Here is a 13,978-nt window from a genome sequence, read left to right on the forward strand (position 1 = left end):
AAAACATGTATGTATGTATGTATGTGTGTGTGTGTGTGTGTGTGTGTGTGTGTGTGTGTGTGTGTGTGTCTAAATATTGTGCCACCCCCTTCCTCCGTCCCGGTTTAACACTTTTAAAAAATTTGCTCACCTTAACTATAACGCGATGGGTGAATGGCATGATAAACGTATCCGGTAAATGGTAAACATATCCGGCAAACATATTTGGGCTGACTTTAAGATGTCATCGAGATATTGTGTGAATTGATCCCAAAAAAGAGGAAGAGGCAAAAAAAATTGCAATAACTTTCCAAAACTTGCATATTTATTCAACAGGAACAACAAAATGACAAATGTAAAAGCACATGTACAAAAAAAAAAAAAAAAAACATCATAAAAATGTTTATTTATACAAAGCCTACTTGTCTTGCAGGCTACTGTGTAACAGTGGCATAAAAGCATATGATATCACCACAGCAACAATTGCAAGGTAACATAATAAAGATAATTATACACAATTGCATACAATTCTGAAACAGGCTCACTGCTCTTAAAATACTGAGGAGATCCATTGTCAGTGTATTTTGCATAGTCTTTGTATGTACTTTAGCCCTTATTTGCATTAGGGTAACGTGGTCAAGTGGTTATATATCTGGGCTGGTAGTCAAAATGTTTTAAGTTCAAACCATAGAAGGGGCAACCCATGAACTATCAGCATGTAGCTGGAGCAATGGATACCAAACCGCAGATTGGTACAAAAGGACAGTTCTTGTGATATATGCGCTTTAACTAGCCTTTGGATAAAAGTATCTGCTAAATTAATTAAGCAAGCATTTATTTATTTTTTATCCAGCCACATTACAGGATTAATTTTCTAATGAGTTCAAGGATCAGATATTACAATACACTCAAAGAAAAGCAGATCTCAGTTTAAAGCAATACTGGTAAATTCTGTTATCATTTATTCACTTTCTTCATGCATCCACATATTGCCATATCCACATGCTTCTTTGTCTTTTTTTATTTTTTATCTTAATAGCCCCTGATCACTGTATGCTTACATACAGTAACTTTTGAGTTTCATGGAAAAAAAAGAAAGAAATACAGAAAACAATACTGGTTGGGAAGGACATGAGGGTGAGTAAATGATAATAACATTTTCATTTTCAAATTTAATTTGAATTTCACCCCAAAATGAAAATTCCCATACTTATTTACTCACCCTCAAGCCATCCCAGATGTGTATGACTTTCTGTCTTCTGCAGAACACAAATATTTACTGAAGAATTTATCAGCTCTGTTAGTCTTTACAATGCAAGCGAATGGTGGCCAGACCAGAGAGCTGAGATATACTTCTAAAAATCTTCTTTTGTGTTCAGCAGAAAAAATAAAGTAATCTGGAACAGCATGAGGGTGAGTAAATGATGAGAGAATTTTCATTTTTGGGTGAACTATCCCTTTAAGTGCATCTAGCTGAAACGACAGAAGTGACACTGAACTGATCACTCTGATCCGCATGGACATGATGTTACGCTGATTCTGAGATGAACCACTGCAGCACTGGTTCCTTGTTTTCTGCCAGCCACTTAATCTTGGCTGTTGTCTTCTCTATGGCCTGTTGCAGGGCTTGAGTTCCCGAGCCAAATCCGGTCTCAGCATTGTCTTTTTGGAGACGTTTCAACTGAACAAGTACAGAAGACAGAAAGGATTTAAAAAAACTGAAGTCAAGTTTATTTAATGGTGTAGATGAGGGTCAGTTATTTTTGGAGAAGGACTAATTGTGGGGATTCACTAAGAATGGTAGTGTCATTTATGTGTTGTTTTAGCCCCTGATTCATTAAAAAAAATATATATGCAAATCAGGTAATGGCACAATCATGCCCAAAAAATTGTGCTGAGTGCAATTTGCATGTCGCAATTCCCTATCTTGCAGGCCAATGGACTACTTGCACTGAGCCTCATTACGTACTTCCGCTTTGAAATTAAGTGGCTCGTTAGTTTCCGGTGTTTACATATTGACTAGTTCCCAAAACTCCACTTAAAATAATAGATTTTGGCCATGTGGTACAAAGGTCAATTCATGTACCTGATTTAGCTCAAATGGTGTGCTGAATCTGTTGGTGATGTCACCAATTAGTCTTGGGAAAGTGAATGATCCAGTGCCATACCTGTTGAGTAAAGAATTTTTTTTTTTTACATAGATTTTATAAATAGTTCTCTCACTCTTGCTTTTCCTCTGTCTCTCTCTTTCTCTCTCTCTGTTATGGTATATTTACATACTCACATTTTGAAAAAATAGTCCCAATTAGCCCGAACAAAGTCCCATGCTAAAGGCTGGCCAACAACGTTACTGGCAATGTACCCTATGGTAGAAGTGGCATCTTGCTTTCGTATCTTTTCTGGGTTAATTGTATATTCCAGGTACCTTGATAAAACACAAAATACACATTGTACTTTCCAGTTACAAGAGTATCAGCATGCATGTACACAAAATAAACGTATTAATTTTTTAATTTTATTTTTTTCATGTAGTCATACAGACAATGACTTCAATACACCTCTGATGAACATGTTTTTATATTCATTTCTGAATCAAAATTAATCATTTATATGTGGGGCTTTGTGATATTTGTATTTATATGGTGTAACCATAATTAGAATGTAACAAAGAAATACAAGTCTTAAATTCTTAAACTTATTTATTAAGTAGTTTGGAGTAATATTTTATTATTATTTCTTAAAATACAAACAGTAAAGCTGTTTTGTTTAAAACAAATAAAATACTAATTATTAAAAAAATAAAATAAAAAAAAAGTCACTATGGAATAACCAACATGCAGGAAGTCATTATGTTGCATATGACAATAAACCCATAAAATAGGATATTACATCACAGAGATGACCCCTGTAGACCCCCATGACTGTGTCAAAGTCAGATTGTTAATTTAAAATAACAGATAATTTAAACTTTTAATGGCATAGCAAGGTTGGTTCAGGATGTCAAATTATATATCCTCAAGAAAACTCATAATTCTTTAATGTCAAAAATCCCTGAATCAAGAAACATCATGAATCGAAAAATAAAATTTCTAAGAACTTGCCACATGCTTTTTTCAATTCTGGTTTCAAAAGATTTTTCCTTTTTATACTGTAAGAAATTCAAAGTAGAGCTACCTGTTAAGTAACCAGGGTACTTGGGTACAGGCCAGAGCTGATCTGAGTTTCACAGCTTCAGCTGCAATTGTGGCCTTCTGGAACATCTGCCAGCCAAAATTCCACTCCTCTGCGCTGCCTGCAGAAATGGCATTACAGTACACTGTAGACCTCAGGTTGGGATGGATCCTGATAGATGTAAAATAAGCACATAGTTTAATTCTATATACTACATTAGGAACATTTCAACAGCATTTTTAAATAATACAGTATGTAAGTAACCATAATTTAGTAGATTATAGTAGTCTAACCATGTATTTTCCCTCTTCACTCTCTACATTTTAAGCTGGGATAGTAAAAATAGTTTTAACATTAAAAAAAATTACACACTGCAGCTTTAAGATACTTAAATGTTGATGTTTGGCTAAGAGTGCTGGGGCCATCAAAAAGCAATTTGGGACTGCACCAAATAATTATCCATAAAAAATCCTTTAAAAAGTTGACCCTCCTAAAAGTCATTGTATGATTCGCACACTGTGTAAAACCAACTGTCTTTGTAGTGTCAATGTCTTGTAGGATTATCCACGAATGAAGCCATCAAATGAACACAACACCAAATTCCACAGATCAGAGAGAGCCCCCACCAAGCCATTAGAGAGTCATAAAACAAATCCATGGTGCCTAAATTGCTGAAGGAGACCGTCTCTACCATTCCTGCTTAATCTCAAACTAGGGTTTGTAATGACAGAGCTAACCCATATGGACAACCCTTCTTTGTTCCACAAACTTAAACCCTCTGTAAGACCAAATGGCCAAGTAAGACCATGTGACCTTAAATGCATAAATCCGCAGCCATATCAGGAAATGGAGACTCATGAACGAATCCATGAACATTGTACTTTCACTGAGTCAACCCTGTAAAATGTACAGAAAGCATTTAGATCCACAATGTACACAATACCTAGCCTTGCTAGATAATTCTGAAAATTAATTTGACCTGTGATTACTTTTATAACTGACAAATGAATGATTATAGCCGATGTACCTTTTAAAATGTGTAGTGATTTGTAATCACTTCTAACTAACAAATCGATGATTATAATCTTTAAATCTTGTACTATTCAAGGCTTCACCTGTTAAAATACCCCGACAATCAGGTTTCTCATAACGTGTAATGTATTATCCATGTTGTAAAACCAATGAATTAACCAGTATGATTGGTAATCAGGGATTTTCATGTTTTGTTACTTACATGTGTAATATTTATAAAAGTATGTCACATTTAGTATGTAAATGCTTGCTTGTTTACGTAGAGAATGTTGATGACAATGAATGTCATGTCTCTTGCAACACTTTCAAAATATAAAAGTTCATGATTAAACATTAATTATTTTTGAGTGGGAATTTTGCACACAAAGGATCGTAAATCAACTCGGAAAAGGACCATGTGACTCTGAAAAGTCATTTCTGATTGGCTCAGGACACCTTTTGGGGTGCGGCCAATTTCAGTTCACAGGATGAACGTGTTTCTTCTCTCTTGCTTTTGCTCTCTTGGAATCCTCTCTTGGAACCGTCGCTTGGTCTCCTCTCTTTGGCTCTCTTGCTTCTTACTAATCCTCCGTGCCATGTAGAGTCCAAGGAAAACTCGGGACACAAAAGTCCCAAGGAAGCCTCTCACTCTCTGCTCTACGGTTCAGACATCCAATGGGAGTCACGAGTCCTTCTTGCAGAAGGCCTCGCTTCATCCAGACAATAACTATCCGATCATAACAGAAGTCCAAAACATAGACGGAACGAACTTTCAACAAAGAGCCAAAGAACCAAGCAACACAAAGAACGCAATGCAAGGAAACTCATCGACACACAAGTACATCTCCAGACTTTTGCTCAAAGTGCTGGTATATTAGTTAAATACTTTGGGTAATCCAATTTGGGCAAATCGATGTAGACTCAAAGAAGGATAAATGGTTCTTAAGGCATTGTCACCAGACTCCATAATGTTCATTTTCTCTGTATTGATCTTTTATTTCACATTCTGTCACTACTCACCAACCTGTTTCATGTTTTATGTGTTAGATTAGTTTATGTTTAGAATAGCAATAAAGTTTGTCTGTATTCAACGATGATTTGACTGTGGTATATTTTGATAAATAATCTCATCCTTGTTTTTAAAAGATTTCGCTTCAAAGCTATACCTAAATATGTGTAATATTATTTTCAATAAGCCATGAGAATAATATTACTCCAAAAAAAGAATTAATCATAATTCCCTTATTAAAACTAATTCCTTACAATAGAAATTTTGAGCAGATACAATGAGACGTATTACAATTTTAATGGTGGAGAATTTTATTCGGACAAATAATGTAGTTATTTCTCATTTATCTAATTTATAATGGTTGTCGAGCGCGACTAATTCCATTATAAATTTCCTTACATAATAATGTAGAATAAGGACAGTTTAATTTAATTCCTAGCTCACACATACTGTTTCCCTACATATAATGGTGGGGGTACGTGGGCACTTTAACCCATCCCGTGTACATTTATACTACCAAATTTCCTACATATATTGGTGGTCAAATGCAGCCAAGATTCGTAAACAAATTAATTAATTATTTACATATAAATTCGCTACAGTCTGAACTGATCTCCTAAGAATGTTACTATAAGTAGTTATGCTAAAATGATAAATGGGTTATCTATCAATCCCCATTGGATACAGAATTCCAAAGAACTTCAATTGCTAAGAGATCTGAAAGGTAAAAGTGGAAGAGGTTAATCTTTTCTAAATGCTTAATTACAAAAGACATGGACTGCAATCGACCTGCAAGAACTCCATAAATGGCCTCCCCCAGACAGGAAATTGCTAGGGTTTCTCTGAGATATGCACTTACGTGTTGATATCAGGATTCTGCATCCATCTTCTGAACCAGCTCTTGGTTAGATCTCTGCATCCCTCCACACCAGTACTGCAAGCTAGTGACAGTGCAATGATTTGTGTGAACCTGAGGAGGAAAAAAAAAACATATTATTAAACAAGACTTAATATAATATCAGTCAAACTGAGTCTGGTTAATGTGTGACATGTAAAAAAATAATTCTTTACTGATCAGTGTGGCCAGAGGGTACCGTTGTCCAGTTTGAGGTGATAGCTTTAAAATTCTCAAAGAGAGGTTTGACTAGTTTCTTGAGATAAGCCTGAAAGAAATATGTATGTCAGCCTTTAATTTCTAACTGTTCTACTTTGCATTTTATTATTAAGATGTCTTAAGATGAAACTTAACCAACCTGCATGGCACCATAAACTTCACTGCGATCAAACATTTGGAAAAAATAGTTGAGATTTCTTGAGGCCGCCTCCCATGGAATGTATTCCCGCTCATGCAAAAGATATTTAGTTGTTCTCAGGGCGAGTGTTATGTTTATAATGGATGCTCTGAAAAAACAAAAATACACTTCATGCATGGTGTAGATACATAAATACATGTGCATCCTTACATGCTTTTAATAACTCTCACCTTGCTAAATTAAATGCATCATCCAAAATCTGAGCTCTGTTAAGTACTGGTATCATCTTTGTAAAGAAGAGAGAAAGTTATTTGTATTTTTTATTTTATTTTATTTTATTTTTTTTTGCTGATTAGTCCCTTAGTGTTTGCTGTTCATTCTCATAATGTAAGATGTACAAACAGTTGTACCTGGTGGTTTGATTCTAGCTGCATGAGAAGACGCTCCCAGTTCCCAAGGTCATAATTCACTCTGAAGTATCCAGACACTTGGAGGTTGGCCAGCACCCATTCATTTTTGCTGACTTTCATGGGTTTGTGTATGGCTTAAAATGGGTACACAAAGGGGTATTTTAAGTAGCATCTTCATATGTACTGTATGTTCTCTCTTTTAGAGAACATTTGATTTTACTATACATTGTCAACAGAACAAACATTTAAAATATAGCTGCAAGCAGCAATTAACGGGGTTCATTTGTGACATTTATTAAGTGTTAATTAGACAGTCTGTTAGCGCAGCGCCATCTGTGATTTTTGATGGGAAGGACAACGAGGCTGTGAGGGATAGACGTGCAGTCTCTTCAGTGGGCTGTTCTGCAGTTTAAAGTGTTTTTGGATTATACAGTAGACAAAAAACAAAAACAAACTCAAGGCAACATGAGTTGTGGAATATCATATGTGATCTAGGAGCTTTTTACAGCTTTATACCGTGGGTGCCATTGAAGAGATGGAAAGTCTAACCCTCACAGCCTGGTTGTCATTAAAATTCAAAGATGGCTTTAGCATGAATAAGGTCAGTAGGCAGACTAGGCAATTGCCTAGGGCCTCCACATTGTCAGGGGGCCTCCAAAAGACATGTGAACTTTGTAATTAGCCAGGGCTGTGCATGATAATTGTAATTTCTAGCGCTTGGAAAATACACAAATGACACCTTTTGTCAGCATTGCGACAAATAACATGTAAAATGAGTCTGATGTCTACTTCGCTAATCTCCAGTGCTCAAACTTTAGCGCTTGTTCATGGACGCGTTTGTATGGTCGAGGTAATATTCCCTCTAGGCATGCTGAGAGGCACGATTACAGTTTTATCCACTGCATGCAAAAAAACAAGAGCAGCAGAAACTGAGATGCAAACAAATTAAAAGTGAGATATTATTCTGTTTGCCTGCAATAATGTGAGTAGCTAGATGCTTGACTGACAAAGAACGAGCTTAAAGATGGTGAGCTTTTGATTCAGAAACATTGAATTCAGCATATTTCTTAGAGAAACACCATGCAATGCATTCCTCTAATAGGCTATTCATATTAATGGTTGATGGACAAGGGGTTTTCAGTGTTCTATTCTTTTTTTTTTTTTTAGTTCAGAATAATCTTTTATTGTTATTTCTTTTTTGTTGTTGTTGTTATTAACATTTTTTTTTTTTATTGATTCCATCTACAAGACAAATAAACACAACATAAAATATGGAATCAGTTATATAAATTAAACCCCTCCCCCCAAACAATCCCCCCCCCCCCCCCCACACACACCCCACCCGACACAAACACGCACTACAGTGGTCACTTACAATAATAACATAAAAATAAACATTTAAAAAAACAAAAAACCTAACAAAATATACTTTCAAAAAACAAGAATGCACATACACATCAAACTAAAAATTACAAATCCCTCTCCACTGCCCCTCCCCGAAAACCCTCCAAAAAAGCCAAATATCCACCCCACTTCCTATTAAATAAATCCCATTTTCCCAACGTCTAAAAATCACCTCAAATGCTGCCACCCCGCCCATCACCCCGCACCACTCCTGAAACGAGGGTGCCCCAGCCATCTTCCACCCCCTAAGAATAATTTGTCTTCCAACCATAACCCTGGCTAGGACCCAAATTGTTAAGTGGCTATCCCCAAAATTAATGACCGCTCCATCACCTAAGATGCATAGTCTGGGGCAAAATGAAAATTGTGTGTCCAATACGTCACACATAAATCTCTGTACCCTCAACCAAAATTCTTGTATCTTAACACATCCCCAAAAAACATGGGTTATGTCTTCTGAATTGCATCGCCAGCAGGTGGGTCTGTCTTTAAGGCTAAGTCTATACAATCTAGAGGGTGTCTAATATAATCAGTGCAAAATCTTAAATTGCAACAGACGCACCCTTGAATCTCTAGATGTAGACTTAGAATCCTAGTCCACACTCCCTCCTCCAATATCAAGTTTAAATCTCTCTTCCATAATCTCTTGAGAGAAGTTGAAGCTCCGTCCTCCAGACACTGAATTAACAGGGAGTAATACACTGATGCCTTATGACCTTTTCCAAAAGCAGTAATCACCACTTCTAGAGTATCTGCCCCTTTAGGGGGGTGTATGCTACTCCCAAAAATAGTACAGAGCAGGTGGCACAGCTGTAAATACGTAAAGAATTGAGATCTGGGAATCCTGAAATTTTGGACCAAATTTTCAAATGATCTCAACACTCCACTGTCATATATGTCACCAAGCATATTAACCTCCCTAACAATCCACTCTGACCAGCAGAAAGGGGACTTATTAATATGTAATTTTGGGTTTAGCCATATGCTCGAGGCAACATTTAAATAAATGTCCGAATTAAACACTCTGGACACTTTTGTCCATACCACATGCAAATGCGAGATAACGGGGTGTGACTTAACTTCTCCGGTTATTTTAATAGAAAGGCTTTGAAGTGGCAAAACAGGGGCAAGAACTTCCTATTCAACACCAAACCAGGGAGGGGCTGTCTCAGGTGGAAGTGACCAACATTTGTCAACTGGCCAATGTAACTTATTGAAATGTAATCTGGGACGCTTTCCATTCCAAATGAAGGACTTCATTATGCTATCAAATTGCTTGGAAGTAAGAGAGGGGGACATCTACAGAGAGAGATTGTAGAAGGTAGTTGAATTTTGGAATACAATTCATTCTAATAACATTAAACTTCCCAATCATAGATAAATGTAATGAAGCCCACCTGCCCACATTGCTCTAAAACCTTTTTATTAAGGGGTCAAAATTAACTCTAACTAAATCACACAAATTTGCTGGGAATAAAATGCCCAAATATTTAATGCCCTGTCTGGGCCACTGGAAAGTGCCCGGCTGAAAAGCCATTACTGGGCAGTACGCTGTCAGAGCCAAAACTTCAGATTTAGACCAACTGACTCTGTATCCTGAGAACTTAGAAAATGAATTAATAATTCTGTGGAGGCAAGGCATAGATCTAGTGGGGTTGGAGACGAATAATAAAATATCATCTGCGTAAAGCAAAAGCTTATGTGCCATACCTCCCACCATTACCCCTGGAAAATAATTTTCCCTACTTATCGCGGCAGCTAATGGTTCTAGGGCAAGACAGAACAATAATGTGGAAAGAGGGCAACCCTGCCGGGTGCCCCTGTCCAGAGAAAAATAATCTGAAATTAATCCATTTGTTTGTACCACAGCTACCAGGTGTCTATAAAGTAACTTAATCCATTCAATAAAAGTATTGCCGAACCCATATATTTCTAAAATCTTAAAAAGATAATCCCATTCTACTTTTCAGCATCAAGTGAGATGGCAGCCAATAGGCAGAATAAACACAAAGAACATGTAGTTTCATTCACAAAACTGTATCAAAAGTGTGTTCTTCCACAAAACAGATTCCAGCCACTAGCGGAACCAGCACACACACACACACCAAAAAAAAATTGTTTCAATTTCCTCGGACAGTCAAACGAATGTTCAGTGAGCCGGCTGTTCATAAGTGCAGCAGATGTCCTAATCCTTCCAATGTCCTGCAAAAGATACTCCACAAAACAAACTCCAGCAAACAGGAAGCATAAGCACAGAAAAAACTCCAGCACAAAAAGAAACAAAACAGGCGCCCAGTTTCCCCGGACGGCCAAGTGTATATTTAGCGAGTCAAGTTCACTTGGAGGCTACGTGAGAAACACACTATGACTTCCTCAGTCCATCGATTTTATGAAAAACATCGCTTGTTGTGGGCATGTAAATATTTTGCACCCATCCATAGTAACTATTTTCAGTTTGGCCGGAACATCAGTGCAAAAGCGATCTTCCATTGATCCATAGAGTTACTACACAAAACAAACTACAGCCACTAGGCGGAACCAACACAAAAAGAAACATAATGTCGCCCAGCTTCCTCAGACAGTCCAGTCTATGCTCAGCAAGTCAATTCACTCGGGGGCCACATAAAAATCACCAAATGGCTTACTTATCCCATTGTCTCTATGAAAGACAATTCTTGCTGTGGGCATGTAAATATTTTGCGGCCATTCTTAGTATCTATTCTCAGCTTGGCCGGGAACATCAGTGCAAAAGCGATCTTCCATTGATGTGAGAGTTTCTTGCATTCCTTGAATTGATCATGTTTCTCTCTTGTCGAATTCGCAAAGTATGGGAACAAGAAAATGCTATGATTCATCCAAGAAAGCTTTCCTTTGCTCCTCACCTCGAGCAACACGAGATCTTTATTGGATGATCTCAGAAATTTGGCCAGAATTGATCGGGGCATGTCTCCCTCAGACGATCTCCGAGCCGGGACTCTGTGAGCTCCCTTGATTTCCAGCTTGTGGCCTGTTATGTCGAGCAGACTCGGGAAGAGCTTATCTAGGAATTTCACCATATCTCAACCTTCTTCATGCTCAGGAATTCCAACAATTCGGACATTGTTTCGCCGGCTACGATTCTCCAAATCCTCCAGTTTTTCAAAAACGTTCCAAGTCAATCTTGGTCGCTAGCGAATTAGCAGCTAATTCTCTCTCTGATGACTCCAGATAATCGATCCGTCTTTCGATGTCCTCGATTCTTGTAACCAACTCAGAGAATTTAGTTTCCATCGCAGAAATATATCGATGTATTACAGCAAGATCCTCTAAATCAGCAACAACTTTCGTCAGCATTACAGACATGCTTGCCAGTTGACGCTGAATTTCTCCCGCCACACCATCTGCGGGCCTGTCAGAGGTTTCAGCTTGAGCACGTAAGTGTCTTTTAATATTTCCAGAGCCTGAGGATTTTGAATTCTTTGCCATGTTGACTTCAAAGAACAGATATGTAGCAGGGTGTATTGAATCTCACCGGTTTATGACATAAAAAATAATTTAAAACTAGCAAAGTGCGCAGAGCTCGCCGTTTACACGTCCGCTCCTCGCATGGCATCACATGACTCTCAGTGTTCTATTCTTAAACCAGTAAAATTAATGTTAATAAAACATTTATTAAATTTTTTTTTATTCATTATATTAGTGTTTATTAAAAAGCAGGAGATAAAAAAAGCATATTCTTTGATGTGTTGACGTTTTAGAAATGGCTATAATATATTGTAATGTGAATATTAATAGTAATAAAAGTATGTCATTGTATCAAAATGTGTTATGGATATGGGATTTATTATTTTGCAATCCCTTATGTTTTAGTTTATGTACTTGTAAAACAAACAGTCTCAGACAGCTTGCCTATAGAATATTCATAGACCGTTCAGAGCAAGCATGATGCAAATTACTGCATGGCAAGAGCTGACAGAAAATCCATTCTGACTGGCTGCAATGCAACTCTTGTGAGACAGGGGTGCACAGGTTTTTATCAGTTCATCAGGTAATAAAGTTTTGTTTAGAAGTTACCAGGCTGCTACAATGAGCACCTTTGAGGAAGAACTAATCAAAAACTATTAAATTTATTTTTTTATTATATTTGCCAAAGCTTGTGGCATTGAATCTTTGAAAAAATTATACTGTTTGAAGCAGATTTTATGATGAAGTGATTATCAGAATAACCTACAACTTTGTTGCATGTTATACCACATTCATTAATAAAAATAAGAAATTTAACATAAAAATCCACCAAATGTTTTTTAAACTGATATGTATTACTTCTAGACAGACACCGATCAGTCAGCGCAGGCCCCCAGTCGAACACAACTGTTGTAACATCAATTAACTGTGTGAACTACTCCAAAGTAAAACTGATGTTTACATTACTACTCTAACATAATACATTCTTTTACTTTCCAAATCAGTAATTTGTTTTAAATCAGTAATTTGTAAGGGGAGGGGGGCCTCCAAAATAAAATTTGCCTAGCCCCTCTTAATATCTAGGAACGGCCCTGGGGTGCGTTTCCCAAAAGCATCATTAGCAAACTTTGGTCGCAATTTTCATCGTTACCAACATAGTTCAGTGATTTGGTGTTTCCCGAAAGTTCCGACGAACATTCGCAAACAGCGTCGCAAAGTTGTGTAGTTGGAACTACAGCTCTCCACTTGTGGTTAAATGCATAGTTCCTTGTTAGTTTGTGGTGCCGACATATTTGATTTCACCACAGCTGGGGTGTGTTCTATTCAGAGTTATCACACCATATGCCATATTCCTTTCAAAGACTTCACCATCCACTTTGAGAGCTTTGGAAGGCTTAAAGTTTTGTTTGAACCGATCGTCCAGCATGACTGTCACAATTATTCTCCCTTCGAAGTGCCCTCTGAAGGCATTATTTATGTCATTTGGAATGCAGGATTGGCTTAGTTTCCACATAGAAAAGGTGAGTTATTTTATTATTTAGTTACAAAAAAATGTTGAGAAAAATTTCAAATATGGCAATATATGTACAACACAATATGCATGTTAATGGTTTTCACTGATATAAAAAGTTATCTGTACTGTACATATATGCAACAAATCTGCAGTTTTTTGTGTGTAGTATCAAATATTTAAAAATTTTACACTTTCATCTATGTAAAACATAATTTCTCAAATCACAGTGTAATTTTATATAGCCAATATGCTTAAATAAATGAACAATAATTGTATAAATATACATGTATGGCCATATATCTGATTTCTGTATGGGATTACATGTCTGTGTAAGTGGTTTTGTGTTTATTGTGTCGGGTTCACAGAAGTAGAATATAATAGAATATGGAATATTCTCAATAGGCTTTGTTACAGAAAACAAATGTACTGTATGCTTCTTGTTTGCAGTGGTCTTTCAATTAATGCTTGCAGGGGGGAAAAAACATAGACCAAGGTAGGAAATTACACAAAATGTTTAATAACACAAGTTATGTCAGTGAGAAGAAATAATGGAAAATACAGTAAGCAAACTGTATTAAAAAAAAGTAACCAAACATATTCTGAAGTAAATGTTCTCTGACTTCTGCTCCTGCAGGATGTATTCTGCCTTAATATGGGTTCAGAGGATCATCGTTATTAGCAGCAGCATCTTCGACATTAACAGCAACATCATGACCCTCATCTTCCTCCTCAGGAAGTTGAACAAATTTTTGTGACTGCGATGTTGTGAAGAATTGCAGTAACC

General features: G+C 36.9%; 1 protein-coding gene across 3 annotated transcripts in view; it reads right to left on the reverse strand.

The window, feature by feature from the left end:
* Positions 1 to 286: 286 nt before the first annotated feature.
* The window catches only part of anpepa (alanyl (membrane) aminopeptidase a), a 44,375-nt gene continuing 30,683 nt past the window's right edge, over positions 287 to 13,978 (reverse strand). For all 3 annotated transcript variants that reach the window (XM_051650316.1, XM_051650325.1, XM_051650308.1), the window contains exons 13-21: positions 6,834 to 6,967; positions 6,654 to 6,709; positions 6,424 to 6,571; positions 6,242 to 6,333; positions 6,030 to 6,140; positions 3,154 to 3,321; positions 2,264 to 2,404; positions 2,066 to 2,147; positions 287 to 1,660 (exon numbers count right to left, since the gene is read on the reverse strand). In XM_051650316.1, the coding sequence (XP_051506276.1) occupies positions 1,508 to 1,660; positions 2,066 to 2,147; positions 2,264 to 2,404; positions 3,154 to 3,321; positions 6,030 to 6,140; positions 6,242 to 6,333; positions 6,424 to 6,571; positions 6,654 to 6,709; positions 6,834 to 6,967 (1,085 nt within the window). In that variant the 3' untranslated portion in view covers positions 287 to 1,507. The remainder of the gene's footprint in view (positions 1,661 to 2,065; positions 2,148 to 2,263; positions 2,405 to 3,153; positions 3,322 to 6,029; positions 6,141 to 6,241; positions 6,334 to 6,423; positions 6,572 to 6,653; positions 6,710 to 6,833; positions 6,968 to 13,978) is intronic.

This window comes from Myxocyprinus asiaticus, chromosome 2, assembly GCF_019703515.2.
Source record: "Myxocyprinus asiaticus isolate MX2 ecotype Aquarium Trade chromosome 2, UBuf_Myxa_2, whole genome shotgun sequence".
In the NCBI taxonomy this organism is placed as follows: Eukaryota; Metazoa; Chordata; class Actinopteri; order Cypriniformes; family Catostomidae; genus Myxocyprinus; species Myxocyprinus asiaticus.